The sequence below is a fragment of the Helicoverpa zea genome, chromosome 9, assembly GCF_022581195.2.
Source record: "Helicoverpa zea isolate HzStark_Cry1AcR chromosome 9, ilHelZeax1.1, whole genome shotgun sequence".
Lineage (NCBI taxonomy): Eukaryota > Metazoa > Arthropoda > Insecta > Lepidoptera > Noctuidae > Helicoverpa > Helicoverpa zea.
Window position 1 is genome coordinate 11,579,686 of NC_061460.1, and position 17,738 is coordinate 11,597,423.

The 17,738-nt window shown below is 37.6% G+C and overlaps 2 protein-coding genes across 3 annotated transcripts; one reads left to right on the forward strand and one right to left on the reverse strand.

Moving 5' to 3' along the window:
• Nucleotides 1-1,648: 1,648 nt before the first annotated feature.
• LOC124633094 (zinc finger protein 91-like) lies at nucleotides 1,649-5,165 on the reverse strand. Its single transcript, XM_047168190.1, has 4 exons — nucleotides 4,860-5,165; nucleotides 4,168-4,296; nucleotides 3,712-3,833; nucleotides 1,649-3,467 (listed from the first exon to the last, which is right to left on the reverse strand). Exons 1-4 carry the CDS (start codon nucleotides 4,866-4,868, stop codon nucleotides 2,096-2,098), a joined length of 1,632 nt encoding a protein of 543 aa, XP_047024146.1. The 5' UTR covers nucleotides 4,869-5,165; the 3' UTR covers nucleotides 1,649-2,095.
• Nucleotides 5,166-5,403: 238 nt separating this feature from the next.
• On the forward strand, nucleotides 5,404-16,496 carry LOC124633093 (acylamino-acid-releasing enzyme-like). 2 transcript variants are annotated; one of them, XM_047168188.1, is made up of 15 exons: nucleotides 5,404-5,565; nucleotides 6,794-6,848; nucleotides 7,271-7,482; nucleotides 7,848-8,014; nucleotides 8,334-8,482; nucleotides 8,761-8,898; nucleotides 9,671-9,800; nucleotides 10,233-10,366; nucleotides 10,683-10,860; nucleotides 11,341-11,459; nucleotides 13,014-13,161; nucleotides 13,615-13,749; nucleotides 14,792-15,092; nucleotides 15,389-15,598; nucleotides 16,066-16,496. In XM_047168188.1, the coding sequence occupies exons 2-15, from the start codon at nucleotides 6,828-6,830 to the stop codon at nucleotides 16,166-16,168; spliced, it is 2,145 nt and encodes a 714-aa protein (XP_047024144.1). In that variant the 5' UTR covers nucleotides 5,404-5,565; nucleotides 6,794-6,827; the 3' UTR covers nucleotides 16,169-16,496. The 2 variants fall into 2 exon arrangements, with proteins under 2 accessions (XP_047024144.1, XP_047024145.1); XM_047168189.1 differs by lacking the exon at nucleotides 14,792-15,092 and adding an exon at nucleotides 14,254-14,551 and having other exon boundaries at nucleotides 5,405-5,565.
• Nucleotides 16,497-17,738: the final 1,242 nt, after the last annotated feature.

The window sequence follows — 17,738 nt, forward strand, 5'->3', positions numbered from 1 at the left end:
TTATCGTAACTTTAGTAATGACTAGCCATTTTCCCGCGGTTACACCAGCGTCACGAAGGAACTACTGCCCGTACCGGGATAAAATATAGCCTTTACCTTGTTACTCGGGATATATCTTAGACACCGATGACTGTGTTTCGGATGATACGTTAAACTGTAGGTCCCGGATGTCATTGAACATCCTTGGTAGTCGTTACGGGTAGGTAGTCAGAAGCCAGTAAGTCTGACACCAGCCTAACCAAGGGGTATTGGGTATTGGGTTGAGGTCAGGCAGGGCAGTCGCTCCTTGTAAAGCACTGGTACTCGGCTACATCCGGTTAGACTGGAAGCCGACCCCAACATAGTTGGGAAACGGGCTCGGAGGATGATACTATGTTACTCGGGAAGAGTGTAGCATTCCAACAGTGAAATAATTTTTCGAATCGGTTCTGCAGTTTCGGAGCCTTAAGGGTACAGTACAGACAAACAAAAAATGTTTTAATATGTATTAGTATAGATAACAGAAAAAATAATATAAAATAACGCTACGTACACTCCGTCTATGATGTGTTTGGGCTTTGCACTAATGAAAACAAAAAAGAGCTACAGACGGGAGTAACTGACCCTTTCCCCTTTCTGAATTAGTAAGTCCTATTTTGATCAACGATGTTTTCCTTAACCATATGTGATGTTGAAGTGTCGGATTAACCACATGGGCCACGGGGGCCCGTCATAGGCCTTTTATGTACCAGGGCCGCGGTATCTCTTTCGAACAACCCGCAGCCCCGGCAGGCCTTGGCCCTGCTGGGCCCCGCTGGGGTTGCTGACATCTCTTTGAGGAGCGCGTGGAACAACGCGCGCCGTCGACTCGGGTCTGTCGTCTAAGCAGACAGAGGGACGATGAGCCACCCGAACTCACCGCCCACAGACCCACGCCTACGGTGGCCGGGAGTCATCACGCGACACCCGGCGCCCATGGTGTCTACCTGGTCCAGCGCGGCGGCCGGGATGAGAGGTGCGTACTCTCTGGCGTTCCGCCTCCTCCTTCTCGAGCATGACCGCTTCGCAGAAGGAGGCGACGGCATCCCATTCCCTCTCGCCCCGGACCATGGCCTGAACCAGGGCCGGACGCGAGAGCTCGCCGCCGCCCAAAGCCTTGACGAGGACCCGGCGGGGCCACGGGGGCCCCGCGCATAGTTTTAACTGGACTGGTAGGAAGTTTACCAATTTTTGAGACTTAAGGGCTATATTAATATTGCTACGGCTGCCTACATTGATCTGGCTTGGCAAGGAAAACAACTCAACACAACAGTGTTTAACTTGAGAGGTAGGTAGGTGCCTTAAGCACTAGCTAGACCACTGGCCACCTCATCATGAGTTACGTACCATCATCATCATCAGCCTTTTATCATCCCACCGCGCGAATCTTGAGCTCTGACCTTCACCTGCGCAAAAGTAATTTATTGGGTTCCTTTTGTGGTATGAAGTGAGGCGCGGGAACGGGCTAAAGCGGTGATTGGCCCGCAGTGCATCGCGTCATAGTCGTCACTCGGGATCGGTTCTTTGCTAATAAATCACTTCTGCGCAGATGTAGGTCAGAGCTCAAGATTCGTGCCGATAACTATATGTACCTAAATTAAACGAGGAAGCACTTTAGGCAAACAAAAAGTTATTAAATGAGATTTTTTTAATTACAGTGGTTATAACAATTTTTTGTAACAAGAAATAATTTCTTACATTAGTTAGTGTTCATTATTTTTCATTTTAACATCAGTCTTTCTTGTTATCTAAGAAGTTATGAACTTAATAAAAATATTTTTTATAATTATTCAAATAAATCCACAATTATGATTGTAAATTAATTTGATTTCATCCTTTCCCACTTGCATAGACAAATAAATGTTGATTTTTGGTACAAACTAAATTTATGAAATAATTATGTACAAACTAGCAAGGAAATAACTTTTTTGTACATCATCAGGATAACTTTAACACGTCGTCAATATATATTCATGAACAATTAACGCGTTTCATAAAAGTAACAAAAAACATACTCTTTATTACGCATGCGCGAAGGCGCTAAATAGCTAACTTCGGAGTAGCAAATCTGTCTGATTTACTCCTCAGATTTTACAGGTCGTTTCTTTATATGGACCTTTCGCACATGTATTCCTAAGGTATTCTTACAAAAGAATTTCTTATCACATATGTAACATTCCACACTCTCGAGCAATTTGTGATATTGTAAGTGTGTCTTGCCAGCGAAATACCGAGAGCACTTACGGCAACGTACCCCGGAATGTATACTGAAATAATGATGCATAAACGACTTTCTACATAAAAACTTTTTTGAGCATGCATCACACTCCATCTCAGGGTTGCGCTTGAAGACATTTTCATGAACATCCCTAATATGTCTTTGCAGATATGAGTCTCTATTAAACTTTTTATGACATTCCTTGCATTCAACAACCTTTTCCGGAAACATATGACAACGCATATGTATGACTAAATAGCTTTTATTACGGAAAAATTTCTTACAAAAATCGCAGTAGAATTTAGAATCCTTTGATTCGTGCATATTCAAGCGATGAAATCGTAACTTGTGTATTTGGGGAAATACTTTTAAGCAAATATCACACTCGAACCGTCCTCCTTTCTCGTGAAGTAATTTGTGTCTACGGTAGCCACTGACATCAGAAAATGCTTTAGGACAGAAGGGGCATTTGTACCGTTTTTCTCCAGTATGTGTTCGTTTGTGGCGTGCCAAGGCTGACATATCATGAAAACCTTTGTTGCAATACGGACAATCATACGGCTTTACAACACTGTGAATGATTTCATGACGGTCCCTGTAGGCTGATGCTTTGAAAGCCTTAGGACAATGCCTACATTTAAAGGTTCTCTCTGTATTATGGGTTTGTAAATGAGTGGAAAGAACACAACTCTGAGTGTACGACTTTCCACATATATGGCATGAGAATGGACGTTCCCCTGAATGTATGCGGTAGTGGACATAAACACGATGAATTTCTATAAAAGTTTTTTTACATACAGGACACTCAAATTTATTGTCATCAGTTTTCCTTACATTTATATTTGGTTTTGGTGGAGTGATAAATTTTCGTTTTCTAATTTTCTTATCTGTAGATCTCTGTTTTCCTTTTTTGTTCTTGGTCACAATTTCTTTTTTTATTTTCGATCCTTTACTTGTGCCATGTTTTTTGTCTTGCGTCTGTTTTTTAAGAATATCTTTTTTGTCTTTCTGTTTTTCACCAGTTCTATGCACCAATTTCATGTGGTTTTTCAGATCATATTGTTTGTAGAATCCAATGCCACAATGACAAATGTGTGGGAACGGCAAGTGAAGCACGGAATGAGTTTTAAGAGTGCTTTCATCAACAAATGAATAATCACAGTCCGGGCATTTATAGGTCTTCGGTATATCAGTGCTTATTTGACATCTGCCTAGCTTTCTTTGATTATTCCTGAAAAAAGAAAACAAATATTACAGGAGTTTCATTCAAAGTATTAGTGAATTTTGAAAGAATGTAATTGATTCCAAGCTAGGAATAGTTTCTCTTTATAGTTTTTTTTAGACCATAATCAAACATGTTGATAGTAGTCTTTGGTGAAAATACATAACAAACTATAACACCTTTGAAGAGTAACCTGCATTAAAAAATATATGTATTTAGAGAAAGAAATAGCTTGTTTTAGTTATCTACTTACACTTTCTGTTGTACGTGTTGAAGCTTATGAAGCATCAATTCTCTGTTAGTGGAGAACCCTCCGGGGCAGAGATCGCAACTGAAAAATGTAGCTCTTTCTAGTACCACATGCGCACTTATTAACTGAAACATGTAAACATATTATTAACACATACTCTTGATTAATTGTATTGGAAACAGATAGTGACTTTGTGACGCAAGTGAATGTTGAATTTGACGAATCAATGATTAGACTGCTGGTTATTGTTATAATTAAATGGTTTAAATCATCTTAAAATGTCTAAACACATTAAATTTTATTTGGCAAAAGACAGTACTGAAATTATAAGCTTTTCAAAAAATCTAATGTTTTTTAGACATATGGCCAAAAGATGTTTAAAAATTAAAGAAAAACAACATTCTGTCACTGTAACTTTAAACGATAATTTTATATGGAAAAAGTTGTGAAGACACTTACATGGGAAAAAAAATGCTGATCATGATATGACATGTGGTTCATAATGTCACTTAAACTCGGGAAGACCTTTGGGCATCTATCACATTTATATACTTTCAGCCTTTCCAGCTTCACTTGTAAATCAGGCCCCTGAAAAAAAAAACCTTGAAAGGTTAAAACCTTCTTGATGCTAGAAGTTTGCGGATAGAAGATTAGTCTTGCAGGTTTAGTATAATATGCTAGTTGTTTTCCTGCATTGTCACCCGCGTCCCATGGGACCTACTGTCCATACCGGGTTAAAATTTAGCGTTGATACTAGGGAAGAGTGTAGCTTTCCAAATTATTTTTATAATCGGTTCAGTAGATCGAAACCTTGATTGTATAAGGAAACACTCTTTATTATATTAGTATAGATTTGGTCTTGTGTGTATATGTTCCATAATAATTTTATATACTCAAAGGGTTAGTGTTACCGATTGGTATTAGTACAAGTATTTTTGTAACTTACTTGAACACTAGTAACAGTAGTAACCTTTGATTGCTTCACACTCAAGGTAATATTGAAAATGTACGTAGGGCTCCAGTGTTAAAAAGATATTAGATGAAAATAACTGAACTTACATAAAAGTTTTATAGCCTTAGAAATTCTAACCTATCAGGCGGTAGATTTGTTGCGAAGTAAAAATTATGAGTGAATAAAACTGCATACTCACCAGTTTCATCTTTACTGTAATTAGACACGAGGGCTTTCAGTAAACGCTAGGAAATATGATATTCTTGTGAATTTGCTGCTGTAACTGTTTTTACTAACGAATCATAACTTTTGAACTGTGTTGAACATTCTTATCGAGTAGTTCATTTAGTGGCAACTACTCAATTTGTACTTTATAATTATCTCTGTAGCAATAAATGTGTATAGGTAATTAGCCAAAAAAGTACAAATATTTTAGAAAAGCGCGGTTGTTTACAAGTTTTACAAAAACTGCAACCGGTAATCAGACAGTGACAGAAAGGGGAAGTTGACAGACATAGACTATACGATCTATTTTAATAAAACTTTATGGGCTTTCAAGACTATAGCTCAAAAGCAAAAGAAAAATATTACAAAAGTAATGTGTCCTTTAAGTATATTCATAGTTTATTGTATTATTATATTTGGTATTAATTAAATGATGGCGTGCTTTTTAATGGACTAAAGTCCTGTATGTTCAAATAACAATAACAAAATTTAATGTCATTAAAAAAAAACAAAATAACGTCATTCATAGTTTATGGATGCCGCCTAGCCGCGAGTCAGCTGAGGATTATTTTTACAAAAAAACACGAAATATTCAATAAACTAATCAGATTCTTGTTGCTCTGATATATGCTACACAACGGTCTCTTTAGTGCAGCCACACAAATTTCTGACAGTGTAAGGTGAGGCAAATTTTAAATTATTTCTGTACTACCTGTTTCTTGCGGCGTTACCCGCATCCCCGGGAATTTTTTTTCCCGTATCTGGATAAAATATGCCCGGAGATAGTGTAGCTTCTTAAGAGTGAGCGAATTTCTATGATCGGTTCAGTACTTTCGGAGCAAAAGAACAAACAAAAGAATCTTTGTTTTGTAGGTAACTAAATAAGCTTAGGTTTTGTTTTGATATCCATACCTATTCAAGATTAGCACCCTAAGACGGCCCACTGAGTAAGAAATATTCCAAATCCGGGTAAGTTTCTATAAAACGATCATGAAATAAATCCAAAGTATTATCCCATCATGTTTAACAGAGGTTGAAGAAGTTCAGAATTCCGGGATTGTTTGAAAAAGTTACCCAACTGATGGTCCCGGGTGTTAGCAGTGTTAGCACCCATAACACAAGCTAACAAATAGCTTTCCAAGGGGCTAACCAACCGTGTGTCGCAATATTTATTTTATTTATGTTTCTAGCTTGTTTTTATCTTATCTCTCTGTGTAGTTTTATGTCTGATGTTTTGTGCCTACTTATATGAAATTAATAGTCGTATTTCGTTTTGTCATTTTCTAAAAGTCCTTATTACTTTATAGGAACTGGACTTAAAAATTATTTTTTACTGTCTGATTCCTGTGTGCTTTTTAAAACCAGGATTTTTTTCTCTATACCCAATTTTATCTTTACTGGTTCAGCCATTTTATGGAGGGCTTTTAAATAAATGTACAGATGCATCTCTAATATTGTTTTTGATCATGAGCTCAGACACTTACACTGTTTAATTTTGTAAATAAAAACTTGTCAAAAATATTTTGGGTCACCTTCAAATAACTCAGTCAATCCTTGAAATGAAGTTTCAATGAACTGCATAAAATTAATTTACATTTTATTTCATTTAAATAATAATTGATTGTAAATATTTTTATGATAAGTTTGTTTAAGTTGTTAATTATATTATGCTTTGTTACATTAGAAAAATATGATCAGCATGCTGTATCTAACAATCGAATTGTTATTTAATTAGTACAAGGTAAAAAAAAATATGCTTTCAATCAAATACTGAATTGATTTGTAATTTACCTTCAAAAAAGTGCAGGACACAATAATCACAAGGCAATGTATGATGCATTCACTAGTTTCACATAAATATGTTATTTATATGCGCAGTCCCTATTAAATATTTAATGTACTTTGCAGATAGCGTCGCGTTCAGTGTGCGTTACAGGCTGTTATGTGGAAAATGTCTTCACAGGTAAATTGAAATTTTTTATAATTATTATCACTTCTTAAAAGAAATAATTAAAATAATAATGTATAGAATTTTTGTATTGGGCTAATTTACTTAGCAAAAAAGAGAAAAGTATTAAAGGAAAGATTTTCAAAATTCTAATCTAGTTAATGTTATTTTACTCTAGAGGATATTTTTAACACAACCATAACTAACAAGTAGAGGAATTTCCAGAATTTGCACTATTACAGTTTCCTTCAAATAACTTTGCTTCTTTAAAGTTAGCCATTTGGTGCCTCATTGCACAATATACTATCAATTCTCTTCATACCTTTTGACTATCTTGAAGTCGGTAATAGACAATTTCACACAGGGCACACAGAGCTGCTCAATGCTAGCATATTAGCATAGATTTCTCCTAACATTATTATTTCCTAAACTTTCAGCTAGAAACCATAGTTGCCGCCTACAAGACGTTGACAAAGATCCCGTCTCTAACCGGTGGGAAGCTCAACAATGCTGCTAATAAGGTGACAGCTAAGTGGTCTGTTCGCAACTTGGATAAAGGCAAGAACACATCATATGCTACCTCGTACACCTTGGACAGCGAACTTTATGTTACCGATGAAAGTGATTTTGGAACTGATATTAGTAATGAGTAAGTAATTAGTACCATATTTTTTAAATTAAAAAGAAAAACATGTTAAAACTCTTCTGTAAAAAAAACCTTGATCCGATTAACCATGACTGTATGTGTTGGGAAAACAGATGAACATGACTGACTACATTCTTAAAGTGGCTGAATATGACTAGAATTCACTGAAGTTGGGTACTGTAAGGATTTGATTTTACCAACTTGAAATAATCAAATGACCCGTACCGCCTTGAAGGATTGCCAGATTTACTGACTAAAACCCACCAATTTCCTTTTGGAGCCCATACCAGGGCCTCAATAACTCTCGAACAATTGAGTAGGCAGGCACTAAATTTAATCCCCCTCCATTTATACACTTGACTTTACAGAATCCTATCAGCCATATCTCCCCGGGAGAACTACAAAGCAATAATCCGCGAAGAGAAGAACGGCAAGGATGCCAAGAAACAATATTTGGAGGTGTGGAACACCAACACTTTGTCTCAGAGCGTTGATCTCACAGCCTTGGATATACATGGAGATGTTTATGCTGACTGTAAGTAGTTTCGAGGTGAAGCTCAACCTTTTTGGGAGCTGGCTGGCGGCTGGAAGAATTGAATGTTGAATTTGAGGTCGTTATTTATTTTTGAAATGTTCATAAAGGGACATATTTTTAGTCTTTAGGTTCCATAAAATTTTATGGAGTTTTGAAAGTCACAGAATAATTTGGTTTTTGTTTTTATTATATTTACAGGCAAGTATTTATGTGCATTTTGCATGTTAGGTAAACTTTTTGTAGAGTTAAAAAATGTCTGCAATATAATCCTGGATGCCTTATAGTAGAATACTTATCTAATTTGAAACTTTTCTTAAAGCGGAATTTGGCAGTCTGGACTGGTCCCCCGATGAGAAAGCATTAGTGTATGTAGCTGAGAAGAAGTTGCCTAAATTCGAGCCGTATATTAAGAGGAAAGCCGAAGAAAAACCTAAGCTAGATGGTAGTGGAGAAACTGCGCCCAGAAAGGTAAATGTGATACCTAAACATTTAGATCATATATGTATGAACATATATCTAAATGTAATGAATTAATAAACGATTGAATGTTTTCAGTAAGGCTAATATTTTCTTTTACATTGTTCGATCAACATTGTTATTCAATTTGAATTCACAGTGTAAATGGCGTGCGCAATAATGTTTTTATACTATACATTTTGACTGTTGCAGTCACATGTAGCCAACTTCAGATATGCAAAGCTATTTAAGTAGGTAGTGGATGATGTTGAATGTTATGTATGTTTTAGGGTGAAGAGTTTTTATACAGACAAGACTGGGGCGAGCAGCTGGTAGGCAAGCACCTGTCCGTCGTGGTGGTGTTCAAGCTCGCCACGGAGACCTTCACCGTGCTGTCCGGTATACCGGACGGCATGTGTCCCGGACAGGTGAGTGTGTAGTACATATACAGACAAGACTGGGGCGAGCAGCTGGTAGGCAAGCACCTGTCCGTCGTGGTGGTGTTCAAGCTCGCCACGGAGACCTTCACCGTGCTGTCCGGTATACCGGACGGCATGTGTCCCGGACAGGTGAGTGTGTAGTACATATACAGACAAGACTGGGGCGAGCAGCTGGTAGGCAAGCACCTGTCCGTCGTGGTGGTGTTCAAGCTCGCCACGGAGACCTTCACCGTGCTGTCCGGTATACCGGACGGCATGTGTCCCGGACAGGTGAGTGTGTAGTACATATACAGACAAGACTGGGGCGAGCAGCTGGTAGGCAAGCACCTGTCCGTCGTGGTGGTGTTCAAGCTCGCCACGGAGATCTTCACCGTGCTGTCCGGTATACCGGACAGGTGAGTGTGTAGATGAGTGTATATATTTCATTAAAAAAAATTAGGACCTTTTTGATCCTGACTCTCACTGTAAGGAAGGAAATATGTTAGAAGGAATATACGTGAAAGACACGTCACGGCCGTCGTGTCTTTAAAAGCACATAGATAACTATTTTATGTGAATTTTAAAAGTCCCTAAGTACCTAAATTGGCGCGATTTTATTTTGGACATGCCACGATGTTTTCACTTAATTTACATATAACTCTGACCATTATTGAAAAAAAGTTATGTATATTCAAGACTTCAATTGTCCTCTTTTATTTCCATTTTAATTGTTCATCTTCACATGACTTACTGACGCCATATTTTTGTCCCTATATCCCAGGTGCGTTTCTCCCCGGACGGCAACAGCGTGGTGGGCGTGGTATGGGAGACGGAGCCGCGACGCCTCGGCCTCATATTCTGTACCAATAGGCCCAGTTACATCTTTGAATGTACGCTCGATGGGGCTTTCAGTAAGTACTTGAATATGTTGTTTATTTGCATTTCAAAATGTTGCAATAGGTATTGCAGAGGCTTAAAATTAGGCAAAAGAAGTTTAATATTGCATATTAGTTATAAGAAAAAATATGTTTCCAGCGTTTTCACCCGCGTCCCGCGTTGTGTGGGATAGTGTAGCCAAACAGTGAAAGATTTTTTCAAATCCGTCCATTAGCCAAAAAAAAACTTTGCATTTGTTTGCTACAGCGAATAGACATTGGTGTGCGTCAAACTGAACGTATCTCGCTAAATGAAAACAGCCCTCAATATTTTTGACCACCTTTCTAAACACATTTTAGTACTTGTCGTTAATTCACATGAATTTCCCTTATTCTCAGGAAAGCTAAGCGGTGGATATTCTTCTCCATCATCCACCGATCATCTATAATAATTTCCCTTACTTCCAGGAAAGCTAAGCGGTGACGGCTTAGCGGTTCGCTCACCGAGACTGAGTCCGGCCGGTGACTTGGTCTGGTTACAGCGTGAAGCGGGCGGGCCTCATCACGCCTGCCACCAACTCGTTATTATGAAGAAGAATACTGTAAGTCATATTCAAACCATGCCCTAGCTTATTAACAAAAAGGACCTTACTAAAAGATTAAAAAAACATCTAAATTATTAAATCTAAAGACCTTCCTCGGGTGAACTCAGGCTGTGTGCATTTACCAAGACCTTTCTGAAAAATCATTCAACCAGAGAAACAATGATATGAAAGGCGATATGACTGGAAAATACCGACTTTTCCAGTACGTTTTTTTTAAACATTTAAATCAATATTATTTCCATAGGTCTCACAAATGAATGAAATACTCATTTATGCTTTTTTAATATAAATGAATATATATGCTTCATTTCAGAACACAATCACCACACTCATAGATATCATAGACACAGAAGTAAAGACAGAGAATGGCTACAGTTTCACCGGGCTGTACTGTCAGTCGCTGCCGCACAAGTGCTTCAGTGCTGACGGCAAGCGCCTCGTGCTGTCCACGCAGCACCACGCTGAGATACGAGCCTATGTCCTTCATATAGGTAAGCTATCCGCCTAGACATTTTCCAACTCGGCTTTCAGTTTCACCGGCTGCAGCTTAGTGCTAGTGTTTTATGCATGGTGGAGCGACAGCCAATCTGAACTCCTCGAAGCAGATATAGTTGTCAAACTTAATGGCGGTTCGCAACTAGCTTCCGAGTAAAGTTTTGCGATTATACCTCTTGCGCACCGCCCCCCCTCGGATACTTAGAATATTACAATATTTATTTTGCATGACCGAAAAGAAATACAAAACTTTCACAAAAAAAAAACTACTTCGAAAGCACTGAAATGGAAAAATCTACTTTTAACGAATAGACTGCAGTAACTTCTAGAAGTTAGACTGGAAAAAAATTATATGGCTCTAGAGTCTAGATATATATTTTTTTGCCAGTATTTTTAGTAATTTTCTACTTCTCTCCATCTACCTAAATCACCATATTTGCCACCAAAGTTCAAATAAAAAAAAAAAATTGGCGCAGAATCTGGCAGCATAACGGACATCTCGAACAACCGAGGCAGCCCCTACTCCACCAGCGTGGTGGACGTGCGAAGCGATGTCATACTGGTGACTTGTTCCAGTCTCGTCACTCCGGGACAGGTGAGCTGAATTGTATACTAGTCGAAGAGATTTTAATGTGGTAGAGTATGAGGCAACAAAAGATAAATTGACCTTTGTAAATGACAAATGTAATTGAAGAATTGTACTTAGGTTTTAATTTTGTACTTAATTTTTCACACGGTTCTAGACACACGGCAGTGTGTCCGCCAAGTTCGAGCGAAAAAGGCGACACACCGGCCGTGGGTTATATTACACGAACCATTTCGGGCCAAATTCGACCCCCCTGTAACTCAAAATCTATTTTATTTACGCATGTCAAATTTCTAGTATCTGTTGAGACCCCCTCACTTATCTAAAATACAAAATTTCATTAATATACCTATTGTAGGTCTTGAGATATTGACGTCAGAAAATCGCTATTTTTACTATACACTCACTGACTGACTCACTCATCAAAAACCTAGACCACTTCCAATGGTCGTATTGACTTGAAATTTGGCATGGAGGTAGGTCTTTATATCAAGGTAAAGGGAAAAATCTGAAAATGGCCAAGTGTGAGTCGGTTTCAAAATAATGAAGGTGTTTTATACCCGGTGTAAATTTATACCCCTAAGGAACTAAAACGAACTAAATTTATCTATATTTATATAATATATCTTCGAATGGTACAAAGGTTTGTATTTAGTCAAAGTAAAGTAAAAATCTGAAAACGGCCAAGTGTGAATCACTTTCGAAAATAACGAATGTGTAACTTTGATCCACGAACATAATATATGATAACATGTCATGTCAGTCAGTTGGTAAATCTAGTCATAGTTAATCTAGTTCATTTCTTTGTAAGAAACATAGTGCATATTAAAAAATCTAAAAGATAGTATAAATGAGACATTTCTTTAACTAACTTCATCATAAGAAAAAAATAAAATAAACAACCTTACAAAAATAAATGAAATCCCACCCAAAACAAAAATGTGAAAGACTGCCAAGTTCGATAATATGGGAATGCTTCGCCTATAAAAGAAGTGAGATCTGAATAAGTACCAAGTTCCATACACATACCTCAGTTAAAAATAGTTACTTTTTAATGATGATTACTTGGCAAGTTTTAATAGAAAATTAAATACTTGATTCATTGCGTTTAGTAGGTTTATAACAAGGTGTATGAAAACTTGCCAAGTAACATCATTAAAAAGTAACTATTTTTAACTGAGGTATGTGTATGGAACTTGGTACTTATTCAGATCTCACTTCTTTTATAGGCGAAGCATTCCCATATTATCGAACTTGGCAGTCTTTCACATTTTTGTTTTGGGTGGGATTATACTTCTACATGTTTTATCCGGGAAGAAGTTCCCTTTGGATGAGATAAAACGCGGGAAACAGTTACATACATATAAAAAGGTACAATTCGGAAACAGTCGCGAGCCGCGCGTGGCTGATCGTCATTTGTTACAGTATGTAAATGCTGTCGCGTCTCTCGGAATCATTTTCATACATTCCCATACGTTGACTATACATTACGAGTCAGTCGTAAGGCCGAACTGTCATATTATTTTTTAAACAAGATGACAATAATATTTTTATGTTACCCAGCTATACATAGCCCGGCTTCCAGCGGTCGGCAGCGAGGCGGCTACATCATGGTCTCGAGTCACGTGCAACTGTGACGCTACTGCGCCTGTGGCCGCAGCACGAGTTCGCTACCTGCAGCTGCAGCACGCAAACTCCACAGATAGCGTCAGTGAGTGAACATTGTACTACTATCATTATCAGATGACTATCATCATCGGATTACTATCATCTTCAGACTATTATCATCATTGGATTACTATCATCTTCAGATGACTATCATCATCAGACTACTATCATCATTAGATGACTATCATCTTCAGATGACTATTATCATCTGATGACTATTATCATCTGATGACTATCATGTTCAGATTACTATCATTGTCAGATTACTATCATCATCAGATGACTATCATTGTTAGATTACTATCATGTTCAGATTACTATCATCGTCAGATGATCATCATCAGATTGCAATCATCATCAGATTACTACCATCATCAGACGTTTTGTCGTCCCACTGCTGGGCACAGGCCTCCTCTCACAGACAGACATAAAGTTTAACCGATTTTTTGTGCTACCGAGACTCAAGATGGAAAATAAAAAATATTTTTTGTTACAGATTCGTTTTCGGCCATATACATGGCTCCAAACATTGAGAACAAACAGTTCCCTCTCATCGTGTGGCCGCACGGAGGTCCTCACTCCAACTTTGTTAACGCATACTCTTTGGAAGCAGCTCTTTTCACCACGTTGGGTAAGTTGCAAAGTATTCTAAAATCGATTTAACATGTAAATTCAAGTTTTCTCACTTTCTTACCCTGTCACAAAAATCTCATTTGCGATACTTGCTTACATACTCCCGTTTACAAAATATTATGTCCCTCCATACAAAACTCTTAGAATTCTGGGCTCCGCGTCTCTCTAAGTAAACTATCGTAGCTCAATAGGCGCGGGGCAGGCCTCTGTGCTCTTTCTACAACAGTAACGGCAGCGACTGCAAGCAGGCCAAAGACTATGCAGTCCAGAACTTCCCTACCGCCGTGCGCAAATTGTGCCTAAAATCAATTGATAATCGTGTTATGTCATTCGATGGACTAATTTTGGGTCATAATCATGTCATTCGATTAATTCAGCAAATATTTGGTCTCCCATTTTAACAGGATGTACCAAATTCAATTAAGTTAACATCGACATTTTCGTCCAGCAAGCAAATATCATACATTTACCTCGAAAAAGTAAAAAAACACCCAAATTTCAGGCTTCGCGTCCCTCCAAGTGAACTACAGGGGCTCAACAGGGGCGGGGCAGGCTTCTGTCAACTTCTTACTCAAACGCGTTGGTGATGCCGACGTCAGAGACTGCAAATTAGCCACAGATTATGCAGTCCAGAACTTCCCTATTGACGCGACGAAATTGTGCCTAATGGGCGGTTCTCACGGAGGGTTTCTGGTGACGCATTTGAGTGGGCAGTACCCCGATTTGTATGCGGCGGTAGTTAGCAGGAACCCGGTGATAGATGTCGCTAGTATGTTTAATTCTACTGACATTGCTGATTGGTGAGTGATAGTTTTTAAAAAAAATATATAAAAAAAATGTCCGTCCAGATTTATGTTTTGTTTGAAAGCGAATATTGAACGTTATTTTGGCTATGTTAAATTTTGATTTGTGGAAACCTCACAGAGGCCTGCCCTTAGCCCAATAATATTAAAAATCTGCTCAATATAAGTTCCCAGTACATAGCAATATCATTTATATGGCCAAATATCTTATACCTAATTTTCAATTGTCCTAACCAGGATTCGCATTAGCAAGAATAAACTACCGCGGATCAATTGGTCAGGGCGAGGCAAACGTCCGTTCTCTGCTAGGCCACATCGGCGACTACGACGTAAAAGACTGCCTTCTCACTCTAACTACCTTGCTAGAAAGAGATGAAAGGCTCTGCCCAAAAAATATATTCTTAAATGGAGGAAGCTATGGAGGTCTGATTGTGGCCCATCTGGCTGGGTTGTACCCTGATAGGTTCAATGCAGTTGTGATGAGAAACCCTTTAATAGATCTAGCAAGTAAAGCGAATTATGCCGATAATTATGATGGGTGAGTCAGTTTTAAAGGTTTTTGTAAAGTAGCGATTGGATGATGTGTATAAAAATTCCGATCAATAACGTTCAATATTCGCTTTAAACAAGTTTTGTTATTATTTCTTAGCTATTTACTTAATTTGAATGTAGTTAATAACAAAATCTGTTTTATTATTAAAAAAAAAAATCTCCGTACATCAGAAATTCTGTAAAAATATACACCAAGCAAAAGATTTTTTTCCGTGGTATCATTATATGTTCGCAGAAATAAATGATAATTGTATTCAAACTACCTATTTTACCATTAACCAGGTGTGCAGCAGAATCAGGTTTCGACTTCACGGAAAAGGGTCCAGTTTCTGAAGAGCAACTGCTCGCCATGAGACGGTGTTCCCCCATAGCTCATGTGCACAAAGTGAAGGCACCCACTGCTCTCATGTTGGGCAGCGGGGACAAGCGAGTGCCGCACTTCCAGGGTCTGGAGTACGCTAGGAGGCTGAAGGCTAATGGAGTGCCTACCAGGTAAAATATCAAATATATTTTTGTTTAATTTTTTAGGGACAAAAACAGTTACATCCCCAGCTTATTATAAGTTTCTTAAATATAAATTAAATGTCAAGAAAACTCTCTAGGAAACTGGCAACAATTACTGCGGGTTGCAAAAATTTAAGACTTTTTGACGTGAATTTGACAATTGTTATTTATTGATTTCTTTACGATGTTTTCCGAGAAGGAATTAATGTTCAAGATATGAAAATTTAGGAGAACTTATGGTTTTGAAACAATAACGTTTCCACCTGGCACATATTATGCAGATGTAGTCAACTAAGAAATCTCTAAGCCACAATGACTGTCTGACCACAGGCATGATATTGTTTGTAGTCAAAATGTGTCTAAAACATTATAAGAATACTTATTTCTTTCCACCTTGTCTCTGTTCTAATTTATTACCCGACTTGTGACGTCACTTTATTTTTTATTTTCTTCAGGATATACATGTACGATGACAACCACTCGTTGTCTTCACCCGCCGCTGAAATGGATAACCTCATCAACGGCGCCCATTGGTTCATGGAGCATTTGCAGTTATAGCTCAGTGAAGACTCGAGTCAGAGCTAGAGTATCGATTGTTATCGATTAATCGGCTGCCTCGATTTCTAGGTATCGATTAATCAGCGATGAAGATTTAATCATTTTTCATATTTTTTTCATTTTTATAAGCAATAGTATTTGTTAGGAATACATTAATTGTTATATTAATATCTAAAATTACGAAAATTTAAAATCGATTGAATACTGGTGCTTATTGTCTATCAGGGTACAGTTTACTTACTGTAATAAGCAGGTTTATAAGGGAATAATACCTGTAAAAAATATATGTAATTTTTTACTTACCTGTTAATAAATCAGTTATTTTGCAGTTTGTCTTTTATTTTTGGAAATACTATGAACTTCATTCACATACCTACTCATGTTTAAACCTGGTACAGTTTTTATTCAACAATTTCATACCTAAGGCAATATAAAAAAAAAACTACTTTTATTAATAAATGCACCATTAAGCTCCGCCTAGATAAATAAATAAATCAAAAAAGCTCGTGCGAATACCCCATTCAACTCTTTCTTTGATATTCGATAAAAAGTAAAAAAAATATCGAAACAAGTGACTTACGATAGCAGTAACATAGTAAATAAAGTCTATCGAATATCAAGGGGCTTAAGGGAGCCAATATTATTGTAAAGGGTAGCTGAAATAGGGGTTGGATAGCAAATGGTACCGTTAAACAAAAGTGCCAATAAAAAGTAGTCAAATTACACGGCTAGGCACCTAATCACCCGTTAGATTGGGTTGTAGTAAATATTAATCAGTAGGTAAAGTGCGTTTGGTTATCCTAATAAATAGATACCAAAACCATTCAATAACCTACCTTACAATCTTAATTTTTTTTTTGACAGACGCTTATATCATCTTCTAAGGGCGAAACTAGAAAAAAGGCAGAACAGATTTACCTACATCAAATTTTATCAGAGGATAACAATGTATATCTTGCACTGAATACATAATTATTTAGGTATTGATTCCTTCCACCAACGAATAACATGAGGTGTATTAAGAATCACACACTCAGAAGTGGACCAGCAATAAAACAGTAGGTATCGATTCATTAATATTTCTGAATTCAACTTTTATTTAATGTAAATAAATATTTGCATTCGTCCGCACAAAATTACCCCTTCTGAACAAAGTTATGCTACCGTATCTATCCTGCCCTGTGACGTTCCCACCCTCGCGTAACGGGACAGGTGACCAACATGTGCTGCAAACGCAAATGTCCACATGTTCCCGACATTTGTGACGTCATTCATTAGAATAAAGTGCCACTAAAGTTAAAACACTTGAAATTAATGTGTCATTAGAGGGTGTTAGGTAATTTTATGAATGTTTTCAAGAAGCGGTAAAAAGAATATCTTTCAGTTTAAGTACTTTATAGTTTGCGCTTTTCCTAAATATGCTATGGCTATGAATATGACAGATATTTTACTTCGTGGATGCAAGGCTGTTTTCAACGGGATTTCAATTTAAATCACTCTTCAATTCGTTTCAAAGACAGCCCGCCATGGAATGGTTGCGACTTGCGATTGAATTTTATTCACCCTAATT

What these genes read in the sequence shown, in the direction of transcription:
- LOC124633094 (XM_047168190.1), bottom strand. An exon ending in ATCAGCATTTTTTTTCCCAT is followed by an intron (nt 3,834 to 4,167) that starts GTAAGTGTCTTC and finishes TACATGTTTCAG; the next exon opens with TTAATAAGTGCGCATGTGGT. An exon ending in CAACACGTACAACAGAAAGT is followed by an intron (nt 3,468 to 3,711) that starts GTAAGTAGATAA and finishes TTCTTTTTTCAG; the next exon opens with GAATAATCAAAGAAAGCTAG.
- LOC124633093 (XM_047168188.1), top strand. Translation starts at nt 6,828, where the DNA reads ATGTGGAAAATGTCTTCACAG. An exon ending in TGGAGATGTTTATGCTGACT is followed by an intron (nt 8,015 to 8,333) that starts GTAAGTAGTTTC and finishes CTTTTCTTAAAG; the next exon opens with CGGAATTTGGCAGTCTGGAC. An exon ending in AGCCTATGTCCTTCATATAG is followed by an intron (nt 10,861 to 11,340) that starts GTAAGCTATCCG and finishes AAATTGGCGCAG; the next exon opens with AATCTGGCAGCATAACGGAC.